This window comes from Pseudophryne corroboree, chromosome 4 (genome assembly GCF_028390025.1).
Source record: "Pseudophryne corroboree isolate aPseCor3 chromosome 4, aPseCor3.hap2, whole genome shotgun sequence".
In the NCBI taxonomy this organism is placed as follows: domain Eukaryota; kingdom Metazoa; phylum Chordata; class Amphibia; order Anura; family Myobatrachidae; genus Pseudophryne; species Pseudophryne corroboree.
The window spans coordinates 361,105,574-361,126,363 of NC_086447.1; the positions used below are offsets into that span (position 1 = coordinate 361,105,574).

General features: G+C 44.7%; 1 protein-coding gene across 2 annotated transcripts in view; it reads right to left on the bottom strand.

Moving 5' to 3' along the window:
* Positions 1-771: 771 nt before the first annotated feature.
* The window catches only part of DIS3L2 (DIS3 like 3'-5' exoribonuclease 2), an 838,626-nt gene continuing 818,607 nt past the window's right edge, over positions 772-20,790 (bottom strand). For both annotated transcript variants that reach the window (XM_063916542.1, XM_063916543.1), the window contains exons 16-22: positions 15,290-15,473; positions 10,451-10,537; positions 7,561-7,708; positions 6,125-6,255; positions 2,727-2,831; positions 2,509-2,610; positions 772-1,963 (exon numbers count right to left, since the gene is read on the bottom strand). In XM_063916542.1, the coding sequence (XP_063772612.1) occupies positions 1,865-1,963; positions 2,509-2,610; positions 2,727-2,831; positions 6,125-6,255; positions 7,561-7,708; positions 10,451-10,537; positions 15,290-15,473 (856 nt within the window). In that variant the 3' untranslated portion in view covers positions 772-1,864. The remainder of the gene's footprint in view (positions 1,964-2,508; positions 2,611-2,726; positions 2,832-6,124; positions 6,256-7,560; positions 7,709-10,450; positions 10,538-15,289; positions 15,474-20,790) is intronic.

Below are 20,790 nucleotides of genomic sequence, written 5' to 3' on the forward strand. Positions count from 1 at the left end.
CAATGTAATGTTATTTACATCTCTGGATAATAACATAGAATTTTGATTATAGTATAAGCTCACTGTTCCTTATTGATTTCATCATATGTTACATGGATGTTTATGTAATTTCTTGTCAGTTGCTCTTCTTCAATGGTGTGCTGATTAATATCCGTGACTCCTCTATTATGTATTCAAATTTTTTATGGTATGCTGCTCAATTTACTGCTCTGTAATCTGGTATGTTTAATAAAAACTACTCTTTTTAAGAAAATAATAGTTACATAATTACAGCATATGAAATGGCTACATGTGATCATAGTTGACATTAATGTACTTTACACTATTTTCTTCACTTCTTTGAAACACATAATAGATTGCAAGCTGGGTACACACTATACTATCTATGATCCAATACAGTATATTCTTGTGACGCTGATCGGAACCATATATCATACAGATCATATAGTGTGTACCCCCAATCCATTGTTCCTGGCCATTGCTCATTGACTCATCAGATTGGATGTGCTGACTGTCCAATGGGACGATTCCATGGCTGACTCAGTGTATTTATATGCAGCACGCCAACGTAAAGCAGATCATTATACACAGTGGAAGTGACGTATCATGACATCGCCCCCGGGTCACACTGTTAGAAGGTATGTACCCAGCTTTGAGCAGAGGCAGGGTTTTTTTTTTTTAGCTGTGTTTTCCTTTTAAACAGTTCCCAATTATTACAAGCACATAACTATACACTTAGCAGAGAGAAAAGGAGACAAATGATAAAACATGCAAAGTGCAGATCTTTTTATTGAATCTCGGACTAGAATATCTACCAGGAGAATATACTATTCTAGAACTCAGCTACTGCTTCATAAACCGATTTGCAAATTATAAGCACCATCTGACATGTTCCATGGATTAAAAAAATAAATAACCACCAGTCAAGCTCATGTATACACAACCATCTAGATTCTAGGTGAATGAAAACAGTGGGGTACATTTACTAAGATGGGAATTCTATTTAAGATGGAATGTTGCCCATAGCAACCAATCAAATTCTACTTCCCATTTATGTAGTACCTTCTAGAATGTAATACCTGGAATCTAATTGTTTGCTATGGGCAACATCCCATCTTAAATAGAATTCCCATCTTCGTAAGTTTACTCCAGTGAGTTAATTATGATTCTAAATCAGCTATTAATAATTAAAACAAATTCCATAAAATGTGCAGAGATGCTGAGAATTCTAGGATGTAACTCATCTGCCCATCACCTACTGTAGGAATAACGTGCACTTTCTAGAAATGTATTCACATGAAATTAGTTCTGTTACATCATAAACTTTGGTAACTTCACAGAAACCGCTCAGTTATAGTGCAAACTCTAGGGATGTAAACATTTTGTTAAAATCTGGACAAGCCTTTTGTTACCAGTCTCCGGCCATTAACCAACTCATACACAAATAAAACATTTTAAAAAAATAATCTAAAAATGTGAATAGTTAATTCAGTCGCAGGCCACATTGGTTATCTCATGTATTTGGGGTTACAGGGAACAAAGCTGCCACTTTCGCCATTAAAAGAAAAAACGAAGAAAAATAAAAACCATAAAATCAAAGTTTAAGATACTCCACCACTCCAAATCCACGCTCCTGGCCAAACCAAAAATGTGAAATAAAATTGTACTGGGGAATAATCAAACTAGCTAAACCTTGATCTAGTAAATGGCCAGTAGTGAGCAGGATTAAACAGATGGAAAGTATATCACTGCAAGCTAATATAAAAAGAAAAGGAGGTTTGCTTTGGGAAGTATAGGATGAAAATGCCGGAGCAGGAGAAGTCCTCTTCACACCATGTCATTTCTTCTTTTTGGTCCAGAGAGCTCAGTTTGTTGCCCCTGGTCTTTTCAGTAGTGCCACATACTTCAAAGGCACGTTATCCGACTTCAGGACCACTTCTAATAGGGTGAAGATGCTAATTACCTGTAGGGGGTTAAGATAAGGGCATAATTGTAATTACTCAGCAATTATAAGATTGCACTCGAAACAGCATTTAAATGTTATCCTGTGTGACGCCTTTTCCACTGTTTGGATAGAATATATATGTAAAAATAGAACAGTAAAATATCATAATACATTACGTCAGTGTTCTTGTTGGCATTTATCACATAACCTGTGATGTCTGCAGATATATAACTCCTCCTATGCAGGACATTTCCATTACTAATCATGATTGCACTTTAGTACTCCATGTATCATATGAAAGAGAGACAAAGGCCAATGTGATAATAAGACTTAAGTCCATCAGCTCGATCTGTTCAGGTTAATAACCACGTTTAATGCTACAATAGGCAATTAATCTGCTGCCAGCTCAGTTTCATAGATATGCACAAAATATTGTAAAATAAATACAATTATCAATACATTGGTTATGATAAAAGGACATTCACAACTCTTAATCAGTAAAAAAGGATCTGAAGCAGTAAAATCCTAGGGACTAACAAGTATCTGGTAATAATGCTACTTACCTGTTGCACTGGTTCATCTCCATCGTGCTCTGGCTTCCATACAAGTGTCAGCTCAGGCTTTTTTCCCACCTGCTGGAAGTGTGAGCTCAGCAGAGGCAGGGCCTAGAAGTGGCACAAGAGATCACTTTGATAAGGAGAACTCGGCTATCAATGGCAACAACAATATGAACAGAGCAACATAGAATGAGCAGTTTTCTAGTTTTCAGAGACAAGCTTACATTACAGTAGATCCGCTTCTGCACACCATATCTTAGAACCAAAACGTCAAACGCTTCGTTTAAGACCCCCATAACCATTGCTTCAGACTCCAATGGGCCGCACTCCTGGAAAAGGTGAAGCATTAGTTAGAAAACCCTGAAAATAACACAAATGGCATTTGCAATATAGAAAGATTCTATGGGGTATATGCAATTGCGGTCGAATTGCCGCAAATGTCGAAAAACGGGGCATTTTCGACACAAAAAAAATTATTCGACAATGCAATACAGTACTTTGACAAAAAAATCTGCCGTTTCAGATTCGACTTTTTGCAATTCGACATTTACTCAAATTCGACATGTCTGCAATGGTAAAAATGCGGTTTTTCGACAAAAGTATATTCAATTGAAGAATGTCGATTCGACAACAGTGCTTTTCGACAGTCATTTCGTCAATTTCAGTCCGCCTCATTTTGCTGGCGGAATCTAATAAATTTTTTTAAAAACATGTTTTTTTATTGCTAATAGCATATCTATTTATATTAGAAGGGATTATGTACTTGGTTTGTCTATTAGGAGCCACAAGTATTATTTATATATTTTTAAAAGAATATTTTTTTTTTTTTACGGACTAAAATAATATGGAGAGATCAGAGCATGTTTTTCAGTTGGAAGGGGTGGGAATGGGTTAAAAATCGTGAAAAAAATGTGTGGGGTTCCCCCTCCTAAGCATAACCAGCCTCAGGCTCTTTGAGCCAGTCCTGGTTGTAAAAATACGGGGCGAAAAATGACAGGGAATCCCCCGTATTTTCACAACCAGCACCGGGCTCTGCGTCCGGTCCTGGTGCAAAAAATACGGGGGACAAAAGACGTAGGAGTCGCCCGTATTTTTCACACCAGCACCGGGCTCCACTAGCTGGAGAGATAATGCCACAGCCGGGGGACACTTTTATACCGGTCCCTGCGGCCGTGGCATTAAATCCCCAACTAGGCACCCCTGGCCGGGGTACCCTGGAGGAGTGGGGACCCCTTAAATCAAGGGGTCCCTCCCTCCAGCCACCCAAGGGCCAGGGGTGAAGCCCGAGGCTGTCTCCCCCATCCAAAGGCTGCGGATGGGAGGCTGATAGCCAAGTGACAAAAATAAAGAATATTGTTTCTTGTAGAAGAACTACAAGTCCCAGCAAGCCTCCCCCGCAAGCTGGTACTTGGAGAACCACAAGTACCAGCATGCGGGGGGAAACGGGCCCGCTGGTACCTGTAGTTATACTGCAAAAAAAATACCCAAATAAAAACAGTACACGCACACCGTGAAAGTAAAACTTTATTACATACATGCACGCCGACACACACATACTTACCTATGTTCACACGCCGCCTCGGTCCACTTCTCAAAGTAGAATCCACAGGGTACCTGAAAATAAAATTATACTCACCATAATCCAGTGTAGATCTGTCCTCTTCTTTTTTGTAATCCACGTACTTGGCAAAAAAACAAACCGGAAAACCCGATCCACGCACTGAAAGGGGTCCCATGTTTACACATGGGACCCCTTTCCCCGACTGCTGAGACCCCCCATGACTCCTGTCATAGAGGGTCCCTTGAGCCAATCAGGGAGCACCACGTTGTGGCACTCTCCTGATTGGCTGTGCGCATCTGAGCTGTCAGACGGCGCATAGCACTATGCCGCTCCATTATCTTTAATGGTGGGAACTTTGCGGTCAGCTGTTGAGGTTACTCGCGGTCAGCGGCTGACCGCGAGTAACCTCACCGCTGACCGCAAAGTTCTCACCATTGAAGATAATGGAGCGGCAGTGCTATGCGCCGTCTGACAGCTCAGACGTGCACAGCCAATCAGGAGAGTGCCACGATGTGGCGCTCCCTGATTGGCTCAATGACCCTCTGTGACAGGAGTCATGGGGGGTCTCAGGACCCCTTTCAGTGCGTGGATCGGGTTTTCCGGTTTTTTTTTTTGCCAAGTACGTGGATTACAAAAAAGAAGAGGACAGATCTACACTGGATTATGGTGAGTATAATTTTATTTTCAGGTACCCCGTGGATTCTACTTTGAGAAGTGGACCGAGGCGGCGTGTGAACATAGGTAAGTATGTGTGTGTCGGCGTGCATGTATGTAATAAAGTTTTACTTTCACGGTGTGCGTGTACTGTTTTTATTTGGGTATTTTTTTTGCAGTATAACTACAGGTACCAGCGGGCCCGTTTCCCCCCGCATGCTGGTACTTGTGGTTCTCCAAGTACCAGCTTGCGGGGGAGGCTTGCTGGGACTTGTAGTTCTGCTACAAAAAACAATATTCTTTATTTTTGTCACTTGGCTATCAGCCTCCCATCCGCAGCCTTTGGATGGGGGGGACAGCCTCGGGCTTCACCCCTGGCCCTTGGGTGGCTGGAGGGGGGGGGACCCCTTGATTTAAGGGGTCCCCACTCCTCCAGGGTACCCCGGCCAGGGGTGACTAGTTAGTGATTTAATGCCACGGCCGCAGGGACCGATATTAAAGGGTCCCCCGGCTGTGGCATTATTTCTATGACTAGTGGAGCCCGGTGCTGGTGTTAAAAATACGGGGACCCCTACGTTTTTTGTCCCCCGTATTTTTGGCACCAGGACCGGACGCAGAGCCCGGTGCTGGTTGTGAAAATACGGGGGATCCCCTGTCATTTTCCCCCCTGTAGTTTTACAACCAGGACCGGCTCAAAGAGCCCGAGGCTGGTTATGCTTAGGAGGGGGGACCCCACGCATTTTTTTTCACGATTTTTTACACAGTTTTGTGACGTCCATGAAGTCGAATCCAGGACGCACACTATCGTCAATTGGTCCGTTTTTCGACAGCGGGACTGTCGAATCTGTTTTTTATTGAATATGTCGAATTCGGGTCCCGGCGGGAGGGTGTCTGACTGTCGAATTATGTCGAATGTAAAAACGGTCAAATTCGACCGCAATTGCATATACCCCTATGTTCTTTATACACATCAGGAGTGGGTTCTTGTCATAGCAGAAAAAACAACTGGGCTAACATGCAGATGTTACAGACTGACAACGGAAGTATTTCTGGACGTACTTATATGGCAAATATGTCTCTCCATGCCTGGGTGCTGTATATAAAATACAAAAATGTAGCAGGCCAGTATACTTGCAGGTATTGTAGAACACAAAACAATTAACATTTTATTTAAATAGTGTCAGCATGTACAGTTACACTTTGCAGTGCGGATGTGAATGAGGGAACCAGCAACTTCACCCGACAACCCTGCAATTTATGATGGAATAACACTATAGAACCTTTTTTATTTTATTTTTTTTAAATAGAGGTTTATCTTCCTTCTTACATATGCAATGTGTTAATTCACCTTATTTATATTTTACATCTCTATTGGTAAAATCATGGCAGTACCTTTTATATTCTCACCTTTACAAACACAGAGAAAAAAAGATCTGCGCTTAATTCCTGCACCCTCTTGGATGCAGTTTTGCGATCATTACAGCGATCCGCCTGGGTCTGTATAGCTGCCTGTGGCAATGTCACTGGTGGCCCACTTCCTGAAACACAGACACATCCATCAGCAACCCAAGCGTAGAAATCTCTGCCTGCACAGTAGGCGATGGCTCTCTGGGCAGTATACTGGAAGGAGCCAGTAACTGTCAGTAGCCACTTCCTCTCTGGTGACTAGTTACCTCAAACACGCTGTTCCATAATAAATACAGGCATGGAAGCACATCCATACGGTGAACATTCAAATATTAATTGTTATCCTGCTGTCAAACTCTACAGTTCTTTCCCCTTTTTACCACCCGTGCAATTTTTGCACAAAAGTACATAAGAAATATAAATGCTGTTGTTCCCCCATGTCATTAATGCCACGCTAAGTCAGTGTGTTTTGCTTTTTCAGGTGAATGAAGGCACAGTGACTCCTGGCAAACAGCACTCAATGCACACTAAAAAAACACAAATAAACACATGTATCATGCTACTGACTTAGTATCCCACCCTTCCAGTGCAGAGCCCTCTTATCGTATTGGCACACTGGGCAGCTGTCCAGGTACCTATGATTCTATGGGACTTCAAGCAGGGGGCGGGGGCTGGGGCTGTGTTATTTGCGCCCCCCCCGGGCCTGTGTCTCCTGGCTTTCTTGGGAGGAAGCTAGACAATTCTGCCCTGCCGCTACGACTGAATTACACACAATCAGAGCAGCCAGGCGGAGTTCTCTACCCGCCTCCCAGCATGCAGCCAGACAGTAGGCTGTCTAAAAGCCGATTGGTGGATGACTTGAGCATTCCACCAGAGAGCTGACATTCATTCACTGTATGGAAGTATGTGGGGAGACAGAGCTGTACTGCAGGAGGGTCACTTATGATTTTTTATTCCCATGAATGGGTGGGTAGGGGCCCCAGTGCATTCCTTTGCCCAGGGCTTACACTGATGTTAAGGTAGCCCTGTTCCACAGTAATAGATAGAGCATGTACTACAATAGCATTTACTAATGTATACATACGGTTGGGACTTTTCAATGTACAGGAAAAGGGTGGGTAATACGTACTTGAAAAAGCCCTTTATTTGAACTGGTTTTGGATGTCTCCATACACTAGTAAAATGAAGACTTCTCCGGGAACAGAGTGGGTGTGCCCGTTGTATCTATAATGGCGTTACAGTAAATTCTCCACTAAGGCCTATGTAAATGTGAAATAGGCAGTACAAATGTGTTCAATTAAAAAATTAAATAAAAAAAATTAACGTCAAACCACATGGAACAGTAAATAATCTAAATACTAAAACCAACATAAGTACTAAATGAAAATGTCCAGTTAGGCTCTGAACTGAATGAGATAACTGCGTGTCTGACTCACCAATAGATGCAGCAAGAAGCCGGTGGACAATGATGTCAGCAAATCGTCTTATAGGAGAGGTGAAGTGAGTGTATAGAGGAACATTCAATGCATAGTGACTGAACTGGGCTTCATCTCTAAGGGCTCCAGTACAGAAATATACTGCCATCTACAGAGAGGGAAATAATGCCCAAACAAAAAGCTTAGCTGCAACTTACTTCATCACAGCTGTGCAAGATACGAGGTACTGTTTTTAACGTTCAATTTTCAATAAATCCCCGTTTGTTTAGTTGTGTATTAAAATTGGCATTTATTTGGAAGTATAAAAATGTCTTTCTCCAATCCTGGTGTGGGTTTCATAGAGAGCGAGTCATATTACCACCCCATGGAGGCAAGTTACAGGAAAAGCAAAACTGACCCCACTTTTCTCCACATAACCCCTTCCTGGTCCCCTCGTCACAGCCCAGCAAAGAGACCATAAAAATAATATGAATAGAATAGGAAACAGTCATTCCTAAGTGGATTGTTCAGGGCTCGGGGTATTCAACATGCAACATGACCTGCCACTATTTTAGCGTGCCCATAGAAAATTCTGTGGCAGGGCATGCTGGGATGTATAGTTCCGCAGCAGCTGGAGGCCTGCATGTTGAATGCGTTATAGCATTGAACAGGATTTAGCAGTACCTAAACAAACCCACTTTTTCCTTCAGTAAGGGGACATGTAGCCACTGGGCTTACAGACGGAGGAAAGCCCTGAGCTATTCAATTATAAACTAATTTCCTCCCGCAGTAAACCCATAGCTAACACGTGCTAATCCATAAATTCCGGGTTAAGTGCCTGGAGATATGATTAATGCACTCATGGCGGTCGCAGTAAGGGCAAAAAGCTCAACTTATTGTGGATTTCTGTTCAACGGAGGGTGCAAGCAAAAACCTGAGGTAAATCCATACTGCGGTCTGCAACTGAATAGCTGCAGGCACTGCAACAAACCCACAGTAAGTCCTATGACTAATTGAATATGTCCAAATCGCCCTCAGTATAAAAAGGAGACCTGGACAACCTTCCTATTAAAGATGGTTTCTGCAGAGGCAGAAAATACCATTTTGCTAAATTGGGAAAATAATATGAAACACTACAAACCAGCTCCATTAAAGAAGTGACCATGCTGGCCAAGTGCGCTGTAATACTAGGACTCACTATAGATGCTACTTGCCTGATCAAGCCAGAGCCTGCCTTACTATGCTACTAGCTCATGGACCTCAAAGAGAATACCCTTGTGTACTTTCAGAAGCAGGTTCAGGCCCAGGGTAGATTAAAAAAACTGCAAAGACGGCGATTACAAGCTTAATCCAGAAAGGTGACTGCATGTGAGAACAGACATTTTGATGTTTATTGTTTCAGTAACTATAACCAACCTTCGACTCGTCCTTGGCATGACTCCTTTGTGTTTTCTGTGCCCCACATACATATGTTGGCTGCCTATACATTGTAACAAACATCCATACTTTTTATTAACAGCATTTGTTGTGCTATTTTATTTTGTGTTTCATATTTCAACCAGTCTTGAAGATTTTAATACTTTTTCTTCTGCCATAAAGTTTTACTTAAGAATGAGTTACTTCTCACAGGCATACAGATGGGTCCTCATACATCATTGCTGCATTCGTGCCAAACAGACCCTCTCGGTACGCCAGGCCCTGTGCCACTCTGCGCCAGCCATCTTCTACCTGAAAATGCAACTTAGGGGTATATTCAATAAGAGTCGGGTCCATTCCGACATGCAGTTGTCGGAATGGACCCGACAACCACTATTCAATGGACGACCAAATCAGACTGTCGGATTTGGCTGTACCCGAGATCCTATCCTGCTGCTGCTGTCAGCGGCTGCAGGGTGCGCTGACAGCAGCGGTGGGGGGAACTGGGCTGCTGTGGGTGGTGGGGGGAGCTGGGCGGCTGCGTGCGGCGGTGGGAGCTTCCAGCGGCAGCCAGCGGAGGGTGATGTAGTGGTGGCTGGGGGAGCTGGGCGGCTGCGTGCGGCGGTGGGAGCTTCCAGCGGCGGCCGGCGGAGGGTGATGTTTGTGGCGGCTGGGGGAGGCGCTGCAGGGAGAGAAGTGCCTGGCCAGGGACGGAAGCCGCCGATTAGCATGCATTCCGACAAGTCAGGTTTCCTGACTTGTCGGAAAAAACGGGGCCCTAATGAATAGGTCGGAACCCCTTCCGACCTAAAACTGTCGGAAGCTGCCGTCTTTCCGACAAGATGGCAGCTTCCAACAGTAATTGAATATACCCCAAAGTGTCAATGCAATATGACAAGGATGCACCTGGAAACTGCTGATTAATTTTATATGCAACACTTGTATACAACTGAGTCTCTTAATCTGCATATGAACTGCTACAATGCAGCAGGCAAGACTTTTTTCCATGCCAAGTTCCGTCGTGCTCTGTATACAGACTCAGTCACACACTGATATACAAGGTGTGTCCTAGTTTCATTTTCAGGAAAATAAATGGTCGGTGCTAGCAGAGTAGCATGGGACCTTGCGGCTCACTCATGCCAGGTATCTTGTGCCATACAGCGTATTGAGGCTAGATGTAGGAGACACAGTAACTGCTTGGTCATACAGTAAGTTGCACAACGCTGATCCATATACAACCTGTGTGTCTGCTCTGGTGATTGATTTACATGTGCCTGGGTTTAAATGGCTGATCCAATATCCCCAAGTGCAAAAGGGAGAGATGTTTCTTACTAACATTGCTGAACTGGTAGGGCTCTATACAGCTACACCTGCAACTATTCTGTTGATCACTGAATAGTAAATGTCCTACTGTAACAGTAATAAAGTACATAAATGAAGTATTCAAATCTACAAATACTGAACTGTAACGGAGGGGATGAAGAAAGAACATTACCTGCATAGGTCTGGAGCACATGTTGGTTAGGACCTCCTTGCGTGCAGTGGCGTACTCATCAGTCCCAAACTGATCATTCAAGCTTTTCTGCAAAGAAACATCACAATAAGCAGAATAATCTGTCATATTGGACCACACAACAGTCAGACACTACTGCCATAAAAACACATCACTACCATTCTCTCTTGCCAGATGTAATGAACAGCAGCTGCTGATTAGAAGTAGTGCATGCTTCCATTGAAAGCCATTTGGTTGACACGCTACCCCTTTAGAGAGTCTGGAGCAAAGCAGCAGCCTCAAGTATTCAATTCAGTAATGACATCGCACCACAGGGCTCCTAGGCATTTCATCCCCCAGACTCATAAGGTGAATGCATAGTGAATGAGTTCCCATTTTCTGTCCATATACTGTACACCTATCCTGAAATTGCACCCACTTAGCGGGCTGCATACCACACTAATCCCAAGTACCAAGCGCCATTAAAATGTACTAAGAAGCAACATTGAGGAAAAGTACACAGCCTGATTTGCTGTATTAGCAGGAGAGGCACACAGGCTTCTGGCTCAATTCAACTTGAGTCTCCCAAATCCATAATGCTTGGGACCAGACTTATTTAGCATTTTTCAGATTTTACCGTATTTTGGAATAATTACATACCATAATGAGATATCTTGGTGATGGGACCCAAGTCTAAGTACACAGTGCATTTGTTTCATATACACCTTATTCACATATCCTGATTCCTGAAGGTAATGTTATACAATATTTTTAATTACTGAATTTTAGAATTTTATGGGGTATATGCAATTGCGGTCGAATTCCCGAAATTGTCGAATTTCGGGTCATTTTCGACCAAAAAAAAAATTCGCCTATGCAATTCAGTGCTTTCCGACCAAAAAACGGACTTTCAAAATTCGACTTTTTGAAATTCGAATTTTTGCAAATTCGACTTTTCTGCAATGATATAAGTGCTGCAATTCGACCAAAGCATATTCAATTCAAGTTTGGAAATTCGACAGCAGTGCTTTTAGACAGCAAATTCGTCATTTTCAATCCGCCACACTTTGGAGGGTGAAAACAAATAAAAAAATTGTAAACATGGTTTTTTTTGTGTTTTTTTTTTTTGGGAATAGCAGATCTTTTTATATTAGAAGGGATTAGTTACTTTTTTTTTTTTTTTTTTGAGGCACAAATATTATTTATAATTTTTTTAAAATATTATTTTTTTTTTTTATTGCTGGAACGGTACAATCCGAAAAAAAAATTGCGTGGGGTCCCCCCTCCAAAGCATAACCAGCCTCGGGCTCTTCGAGCTGGTCCTGGTTCTAAAAATGCGGGGAAAAAATTGACAGGGGATCCCCGTATTTTTAAAACCAGCACCGGGCTCTGCGCCTGGTGCTGGTGCCAAAAATACGGGGGACAAAAAGAGTAGGGGTCCCCCGTATTTTTAACACCAGCATCGGGCTCCACTAGCTGGACAGATAATGCCACAGCCGGGGGTCACTTTTATGCCGTGCCCTGCGGCCGTGGCATTAAATATCCAACTAGTCACCCCTGGCCGGGGTACCCTGGGGGAGTGGGGACCCCTTCAATCAAGGGGTCCCCCCCCCCAGCCACCCAAGGGCCAGGGGTGAAGCCAGAGGCTGTCCCCCCCCATCCAATGGGCTGCGGATGGGAGGGCTGATTATCTTTTAATTATCACAAAAGGCTTTGTTTTTTCCAGTAGTACTACAAGTCCCAGCAAGCCTCCCCCGCAAGCTGGTACTTGGAGAACCACAAGTACCAGCATGCGAGAGAAAAACGGGCCCGCTGGTACCTGTAGTACTACTGGAAAAAAAATACCCAAATAAAAACAGGACACACACACCGTGAAAGTAAAACTTTATTTCTTACGTCGACACACACATACTTACCTATGTTCACACGCCGACATCGGTCCTCTTCTCCATGTAGAATCCAGGGGTACCTGAAAAAAAAGATCAATATACTCACCTCAGCCATGGTCCAGAGATACATTCACGGACTTGTAGAAAATAACAAACCGCAAATACCCGACCAAACGGACTGAAAGGGGTCCCATGCTGACACATGGGACCCCTATCCCCGAATGCAGAGAGACCTGTCAGTGACAGCTGTCACAGAAAGGTCTCTATAGCCAATCAGGAAGCGCAACTTCGTTGCGCTCATCTGATTGGCTCTGTGCGTCTGAGCAGACAGCGCATCGCACAGCCCAGTCCATTATATTCAATGGTGGGAACTTAGCGGCTAGCGGTGAGGTCACCCGCCGGTCAGCGGCTGACCGGCGGGTGACCCCCCCACTAGCCGCTAAGTTCCCACCATTGAAAGTAATGGAGCGGCTTTGCGATGCGCTGTCACATCACAGACAGCGCACAGCCAATCAGATGAGCGCCACGGAAGTAGCGCTTCCTGATTGGCTGAAGGGACTTCAGTGACAGGAGTCACGTGATGTCCCGGCATTCGGGAGAAAGGGGTCTGATGTGAAAGCATTGGACCCCTTTCTAGTCCGGTATGGATCGGTGTTCGTTTTTTTGTTTTGCCAAGTACGTGGATTATCTCTGGACCTGGATGTACCTCTGGACGCTGGAAGGTGAGTATAATTTTTTCACAGGTACCTCGGATCGTCGGAGACCGTGGCAGTCGGCGTGTCAACATAGGTAAGTATGTGTGTGTCGGCGTATGAAATAAAGTTTTACTTTCACGGTGTGTGTGTCCTGTTTTTATTTGGGTATTTTTTTTCCAGTAGTACTACAGGTACCAGCGGGCCCGTTTTTCTCCCGCATGCTGGTACTTGTGGTTCTCCAAGTACCAGCTTGCGGGGGAGGCTTGCTGGGACTTGTAGTACTAATGGAAAAAACAATATATCTTTTTATTATCACAAAAGGCTATCAGCCCCCCCATCCGCAGCCCATTGGATGGGGGGGGGGGGACAGCCTCGGGCTTCACCCCTGGCCCTTGGGTGGCTGGGGGGGGGGACCCCTTGATTGTAGGGGTCCCCACTCCCCCAGGGTACCCCGGCCAGGGGTGACTAGTTGGGTAGTTAATGCCACGGCCGCAGGGCACGGCATAAAAGTGACCCCCGGCTGTGGCATTATCTGTCCAGCTAGTGGAGCCCGATGCTGGTGTTAAAAATACGGGGGACCCCTACTCTTTTTGTCCCCCGTATTTTTGGCACCAGCACCAGGCGCAGAGCCCGGTGCTGGTTTTAAAAATACGGGGGATCCCTGCCCAATTTTTCCCCTGCATTTTTAGAACCAGGACCAGCTCGAAGAGCCCGAGGCTGGTTATGCTTTGGAGGGGGGACCCCACGCCATTTTTTTTCCGTGTTTTTCCCGTTTTTTAAAATCGCGGCAAAATCCGCCAAATCGGCCGATTTTCGCCCGCGATTCTGGCAAATCCGTTTTTCATTGAATATGGTGAATTCCGGAAGCCACCTTCCGGAATTCACCTGGCGAATTTAGTCAAATTAAAAAACGGCGAAAAATTGCCGCGATTCGCCGTGAATTGCATATACCCCTATATCATTTAATAATTTAAACAAGGTTTGCGCACACTGAACCATCAAAAAACAAAAAGGTATCAATCACTTATCACACGCTCAACAAAAAATTTGAATTTTGGAATACTTTGGATATCAGATTTTTGGAAAAGGGAGACTCAATCTGTATTTACATTCAAAGAAGCCCATTGTTAATATGCTGGTTAACCCGCAATTGTACAGATATTAAATTTGTATTTTCACTATAACTGAGGTTTTTTTTTTGCAGGAAGTGACATTAATGAAAATGGCACCACCACAAACAGAACATATTGAGATTGTCTTGATGTCTGGAGAACGAACAAATCCTATAACTATATGTTAAAACAAAGAATGCGTGGCTACATCGCAGGCGGGGGTGCCCGGCATGCCTGGGCACGCCTGCACCCAGGCACGCCACCGAGCACACAGAGATGCTCCCATTCACTTTGAATGGGGCGCGTGCGGGTGTTATTCGGAGACGGGAGTCCGCCTCGCCAGGCGCACTCAGTCGCAGATGGAGCCATGATTAGTGTGGCTCCATCTGTACATTAAAATAAAGAACAGTTGTTTTTCTTATAAAATTCTACATCTGTTTGATATGTCACAGGACTATGTTCCCAATTAAAGAATTAGAGTTGAATCCAAGATGGCCACCATACTGGTGACATACACTAAAAAGTCTTCCCCTACCCCCATAACATATGTAGACACTGGATTAATATTTCCTTACTCATTTCCTTTATATAAGGGTGCTTCCACACTTATGGATCACCCTGTATTTTAATTATTGTCAAAATTAACAACTGCTTAAAACCACTTGATATCCATTAAAACAGAGACCAGTGGCAGCCCTGCTATACAGGAGGCCATCCTTAATATGTTCCCTATTCCTTTTATTATGTGTATGCAATAAAATAATGAAGATGATGCTGCTGAGTGGGACATGAGCAACTGGAATGTGCTGAAATATCCCCAGTGTTCCTCTCTTCTTCAAGTTGTCCCAATTTACATGGCTAATGAACATGGATAAAGCCTCCATAGTCTCCTAGTATATTAATATTTGTGTACTGATTGCAATGGTAATATAAGGCAAGAGGTTTCAGAGAGACACATGCAACTATGAATGCATACATATGAATGTTTAACAAAAATGCTAAAGTGGGGCTCCTATTTATTAGCTGTTGGTAGGTTTGAATCCATCATTTAGGGTGTACTCAATCACAATGCTAGTTCAATTTCTGCAAGACTGAACACACACTTTTACATCTGCAGACCAAACATTTCATTACAGCCTTACTAACATGCAAAGTGCCAGAATCCGTGAAGTCTATGTGAAGTCCCATTTGGTCACAGAATTCAATCAGGTCATTCAGCAGCTTGGTCTGCGGAGGTGGATGACGGCGAAGCAGAGCCTCCTCCGGAAAGTGGCGGTAAATCTTGTGAGCAACTGCCATGTTTGCAAGCAGCATGAACTCTTCCACCAGTCTGTAAAGGATAGAAAAGAAAACCACCACAAGGTTCCTTATAAAGTTCATAACAGTGCCTGCTATAAAACCTAGGGAAATGTCTTTAGGCAAGGACAGCAGTACTTAACTTCAACCTATGGACACCTTGCGGCTACAACTGTACATGCGCAAAAAAGCCTTGATGCTTCTCCTGCAGGGTAGCCCCATTGCAGTTAATGAGCTAACCTCAATCCGAGGCCCACGGAAACCTTGTAGCGCACACATAATAGGGCTTCAGGCTGTGACTGCTGCCATTGCAGCGATCGTGTCTGAATTAGACCTTACATCAGTGATAAACGGGAGCTCACACTTCTATGAAGAAGCTTACCAGTGTTTAATCCCAGGGCCGTCTTAACAGCAGTGTAGGCCCCTGGGCACAGCGATGCACTGGGCCCCCTACCCATCCTCCAGCGGTAGGGGTGGGGTGCTGTCAGCCGCAGCATTGATGCCCCGTGGGCGGTAGCGGGTGTTCTATCTGCCACTCAGCATGTAGGACCTGGAGCAGTAATTTCTGCTAATTATTCCTTTACTGCACAGATGGTGTAAGATGGGGTGGGAGGGAGAACACTAAACTGTAGAAGAGGCATTGAGATGAATAAAGGGGCCCTTTTACTAAAAATAACTTCCAGGGTGGTAAGGGGTGTGTAATACGCAGGGGAGGGGTGGATAGTGGAGTGGACTTAATATTCATCATTTTCGGTGGGAGGGCAGCTTGCTTGACTGCATATATCTCCAGTTCCTGGAAATAGATTTCTTAGCTTTGAATGCGATAACAAACTAGAGAGTCACACCTTTCAAGAAATTCTGGGAACTTGGGGATTAGAGATCAGGAGCCAGAGCAATGCACCGGCAAAAGTATAAAACTGCAAACCAGATGTGTTGAACTGGAGCAGGGACCAGTTGCTTGAAGGCTTATATCTCTGGTTCTGGGCATAGTAGAGACAAGCTACCAATGTCCACTGAAAGGGGGTAGTCCCATATTTTGGAGAATATCCTCAAAAAAACTCTAAGTCAGACAGAACCAGAGATATCTGGCGGGGAAGAGCAATTAACAGTCTTGGATGGGGACCACTGCTTTGAAGTCAGATATCTCCGGTTCCCCTGTGCCGATTTTCAAAAATCTGGTACCCCTGGAAAGAGGGGACCCTCAGCTTTCAGCCTAGGGCCCTTAGACTCCTGGGGCCCTTGGGCAAGAGCCCATTGAGCCCATACGAAAAGACGGCCCTGTTTAATCCCAAGTCTATTTAATACTGTGTGTTGTGAACTTCCCCCCCACCCCACCATCAGAATGCCATCTATAGTGCTCTACTATGATACCTCTTGAGAGTTTGAAAATGTATGCTTTGCAGTAACATTATATTGTTTCCAAAGGTTTAGTTACATTTGTAAGGTGAAAAAAAAGTACTGTATAATTAAGACCATAGTGTGCTCCTACAGCAAGGGCTATCATTTTCACCTCGAGTGCACAATACCTTTCCATGAGTGATCCTGCAGGTGGCCTCCTTATGTGAGAGAACTCAACAGTGGAAGCCTATAAGCCAATTACAGACCTCAACAACTACTATTATTCACTATGCCTTACTGGTCTTCCATTTCTACTTTCCAATTCATACAGTACTTTATCAATATTCGTTAAAAGAAAATGAAACTATAGTTACATTTACTCTTATGGGGTCAATCAAATAATCAGAGATGCTCTCGTGGGTCTGAGTCACTTTATAGCGGCCCAAACTCGCACAAAAGTAATTGCTATCTCATAAGGCTCAGCACTTTTGTGCACGTTTGGGCTGAAGCCAGCATGTGAAGGGTGCGAGATCAGTTGCCGTTGCTGAAACGCTGCAGCAATGGCACATCGCACCTGATTGGATTGACCCCTTAAGAGTTGTTGATTCCCCTATTATGCTTTGCTTTCTGAGCCTTTTCTCTGCCATCTCCTGGCTGGTAGGATAGTACAAACTATACAAAAAGTTCATAGAAAATCAGTCATCAACAGTTCAGTCTTCCTTACGTGTCACACACACACACACACACACACACACACACACACACACACACACACACACCTATCGCAGTGTTCAAGCGCAAACATTTTGCTCCCTTTACTCTGGTAACTGGCTAGATTTTAAGGATCTTTCACTATCAGTATATAATCAACACTAAAATAATTAAAGGACTATTGAGAGATAACATGCCTTGAAGCGAATACTTTCATGAATTTATTAACATTTATTAACGTGTGGTAATTTCGGACATCACTCTGCCTGTATAAACCAGCAACTAATGATCATGAAAATTACTTTACCAGGGCAAAAAAAAATTCTACATTTACAAAGACCAGCCAGCAGATGGCAGCAAAGCTTCTGCCAAGACACTGGTGACAAAAAGAAATCAAAAACACTTCTTTCCAGACTATTTCTACTGGATATGGAAAAATATTTTCCAGTTATTTATTCAATCTCATGAAAAATGGTCAGTGCAAGGGATGAATCCATTATGTCCATATTAAATAAATTATCAAAGCCTTACTATATGCTAGACTATAGCAGTTACTAAACAGACTGAATAAGGGGGGGGGGGGGGATTATTAAGAATATCAGATATAAAAAAGAAATTAAACAAACAAAAAGGGACACACTTATTCTAGGGGTGCCGTGAAAAAATAGGATTTTGGTTACCGTAGAGGATGCTGGGGTCCACATTAGTACCATGGGGTATAGATGGGTCCACCAGGAGCCAATGGCACTTTAAGACTTTGAGAGTGTGGGCTGGCTCCTCCCTCCAGACACAGTCTAGAAACTATGCCCGAGGAGACGGACATCTTCGAGAGAAGGATTTAACACAGATAGTGGCGAGATTCATACCAGCTCACACATACAAGGCACCTCAATCTAACTAGCTTGTAAAACTCAGTAACTGCTGAAACATTACTTACCAAGTAACAATGAAGTACATAACTAAACAAAGTTGTACTAAACCAGATAATGGTTGCAGGAAAACGAAGCGCTGGGCGGGCGCCCAGCATCCTCTACGGACTACGAGAAAAGGATTTTCCGGTAGGTAACCAAAATCCTATTTTCTATTACGTCCTAGAGGATGCTGGGGTCCACATTAGTACCATGGGGATGTACCAAAGCTCCCAGAACGGGAGGGAGAGTGCGGAGGCTCCTGCAAAACTGATTGACTGAACTTCAGATCATCAGAGGCCAAAGTATCGAACTTGTAGAACATCACAAACGTGTTCGACCCAGACCAAGTTGCCACCCGGCAAAGTTGTAACGCCAAGACACCCCGGGCAGCCGCCCAGGAAGACCCCACCTTACGAGTAGAGTGGGCCTTAACCGATTTTGGACACGGCAGTCCTGCCGTAGAATAAGCATGCTGGATAGTGAACCTAATCCAGCGAGAGATAGTCTGCTTTGAAGCAGGACACCCAATTTTCTTGGGATCATACAGGACAAACAAAGAGTCCGATTTTCTGTGACGAGTTCTCCTCTTCACATAGATTTTCAAAGCCCTCACAACATCCAAGGACTTTGACGAAATTGAGGAGTCAGTAGCCACTGGCACCACAAAAGGTTGGTTGATATGAAATGCCAACACAACCTTTGGAAGAAACTGCTGACGTGTCCGGAGCTCAGCACTATCTTCGAGGAATATTAAGTAATGGCTTTTACAGGACAAAGCCCCCAATTCTGACACACGTCTAGCAGAAGCTAAGGCCAACAACGTGACAGCCTTCCATGTAAGAAATTTGACCTCAACCTCCTGTAGAGGCTCAAACCAGTCCGACTGGAGGAACTGCAACACCACGTTAAGGTTCCAAGGCGCCGTAGGTGGTACAAAGGGAGGATGAATGTGCAGAACTCCCTTCAAAAAGGTCTGAACCTCAGGGAGGGCAGCCAATTGTTTCTGGAAGAAAATGGACAGGGCTGAAATCTGGACCTTCACAGATCCCAACCTCAGGCCCATATCCACACCTGCTTGCAGGAAGAGGAGGAAACGTCCCAGTTGAAACTCCGCCGTAGGAAACTTCTAGGACTCGCACCAAGAGACATATTTCTTCCAAATACGATGGTAATACTTAGACGTTACACCTTTCCTAGCCTGTATCAGGGTAGGAATGACCTTCGGAATGACCTTCCGAGCAAGTATCAGGCGCTCGACTTCCATGCCGTCCAACGTAGCCGCGGTAAGTCTTGATAGACGAACGGCCCCTGCTGCAGCAGGTCCTCCCGAAGAGGAAGAGGCCTCGTCTCATCCTGCAAGAGATTCAGAAGGTCCGCGTACCAAGCCCGCCTTGGCCAGTCTGGAGCAATGATTATCGCTTGAACTCTTGTTCTCCTTACAAGCTTTAGAACTCTTGAATGAGTGGAAGTGGTGGAAACACGTACACCGACTGGAGCACCCACGGAGACACCAGGGCGTCCACTGCCACTGCTTGTGGGTCCCTCGACCTGGAACAATAGTGTTGAAGCTTCTTGTTGAGACGAGAGGCCATCATATCTATTTGGGGTAACCCCCAAAGGTCTGTTATTTCCTTGAACACCGCCGGACGGAGACCCCACTCCCCTGGATGGAGATTGTGTCTGCTAAGGAAGACTGCTTCCCAGTTGCGATTGCCAGAGGTAAATAATAACAACCACCTTTTTTGAGAGTCTGGACACAGATAATAAACTCTAAATAAAACTTTTCTAGGGAAACTCTGGAGAGCTCCCCTAGCTGTGACCGGCTCCTCCGGGCACATTTTCTAAACTGAGTCTGGTAAGATGGGCATAGAGGGAGGAGCCAGCCGACACTCTCAAACTCAAAGTGCCAATGGCTCCTGGTGGACCAGTCTGTACCCCCAGGGCCGGTTCGAGCCCTCTCTGCGCCCCGGGCAGGAAATGGGGGTGTGGCTTAATACAGGGGCGTGGTCAGTTACGCCCCCTGTACAGTAGTAGCGCCGCTAAAATGCTGAGCGGTGCGCGATGACGTCATCGCGCACCGCACACAAAAGGTCTTCTCCACGAAGGGAAACTAGACGCATAGCGTCTAGTTCCCTTCACAGGGGACACAGCCGCACAGCCGGGGGACACAGCGGGCAGCGGAGGGCACAGCAGTGGCGGATCTTGCCATGGTGTGGCGCCTTCCGGATGGTGCCAGCGCCCTCCGGAAGGCGGCGCCCCAGGCAAAAGTCCTGCTTGCCCGTGGCAAGATCCGCTACTGTATACCCCATGATACTAACGTGGACCCCAGCATCCTCAGGACGTAAGAGAAAATGCCGATACTCTAGGGTGCCGTAATTCAAGAAAGTTTGG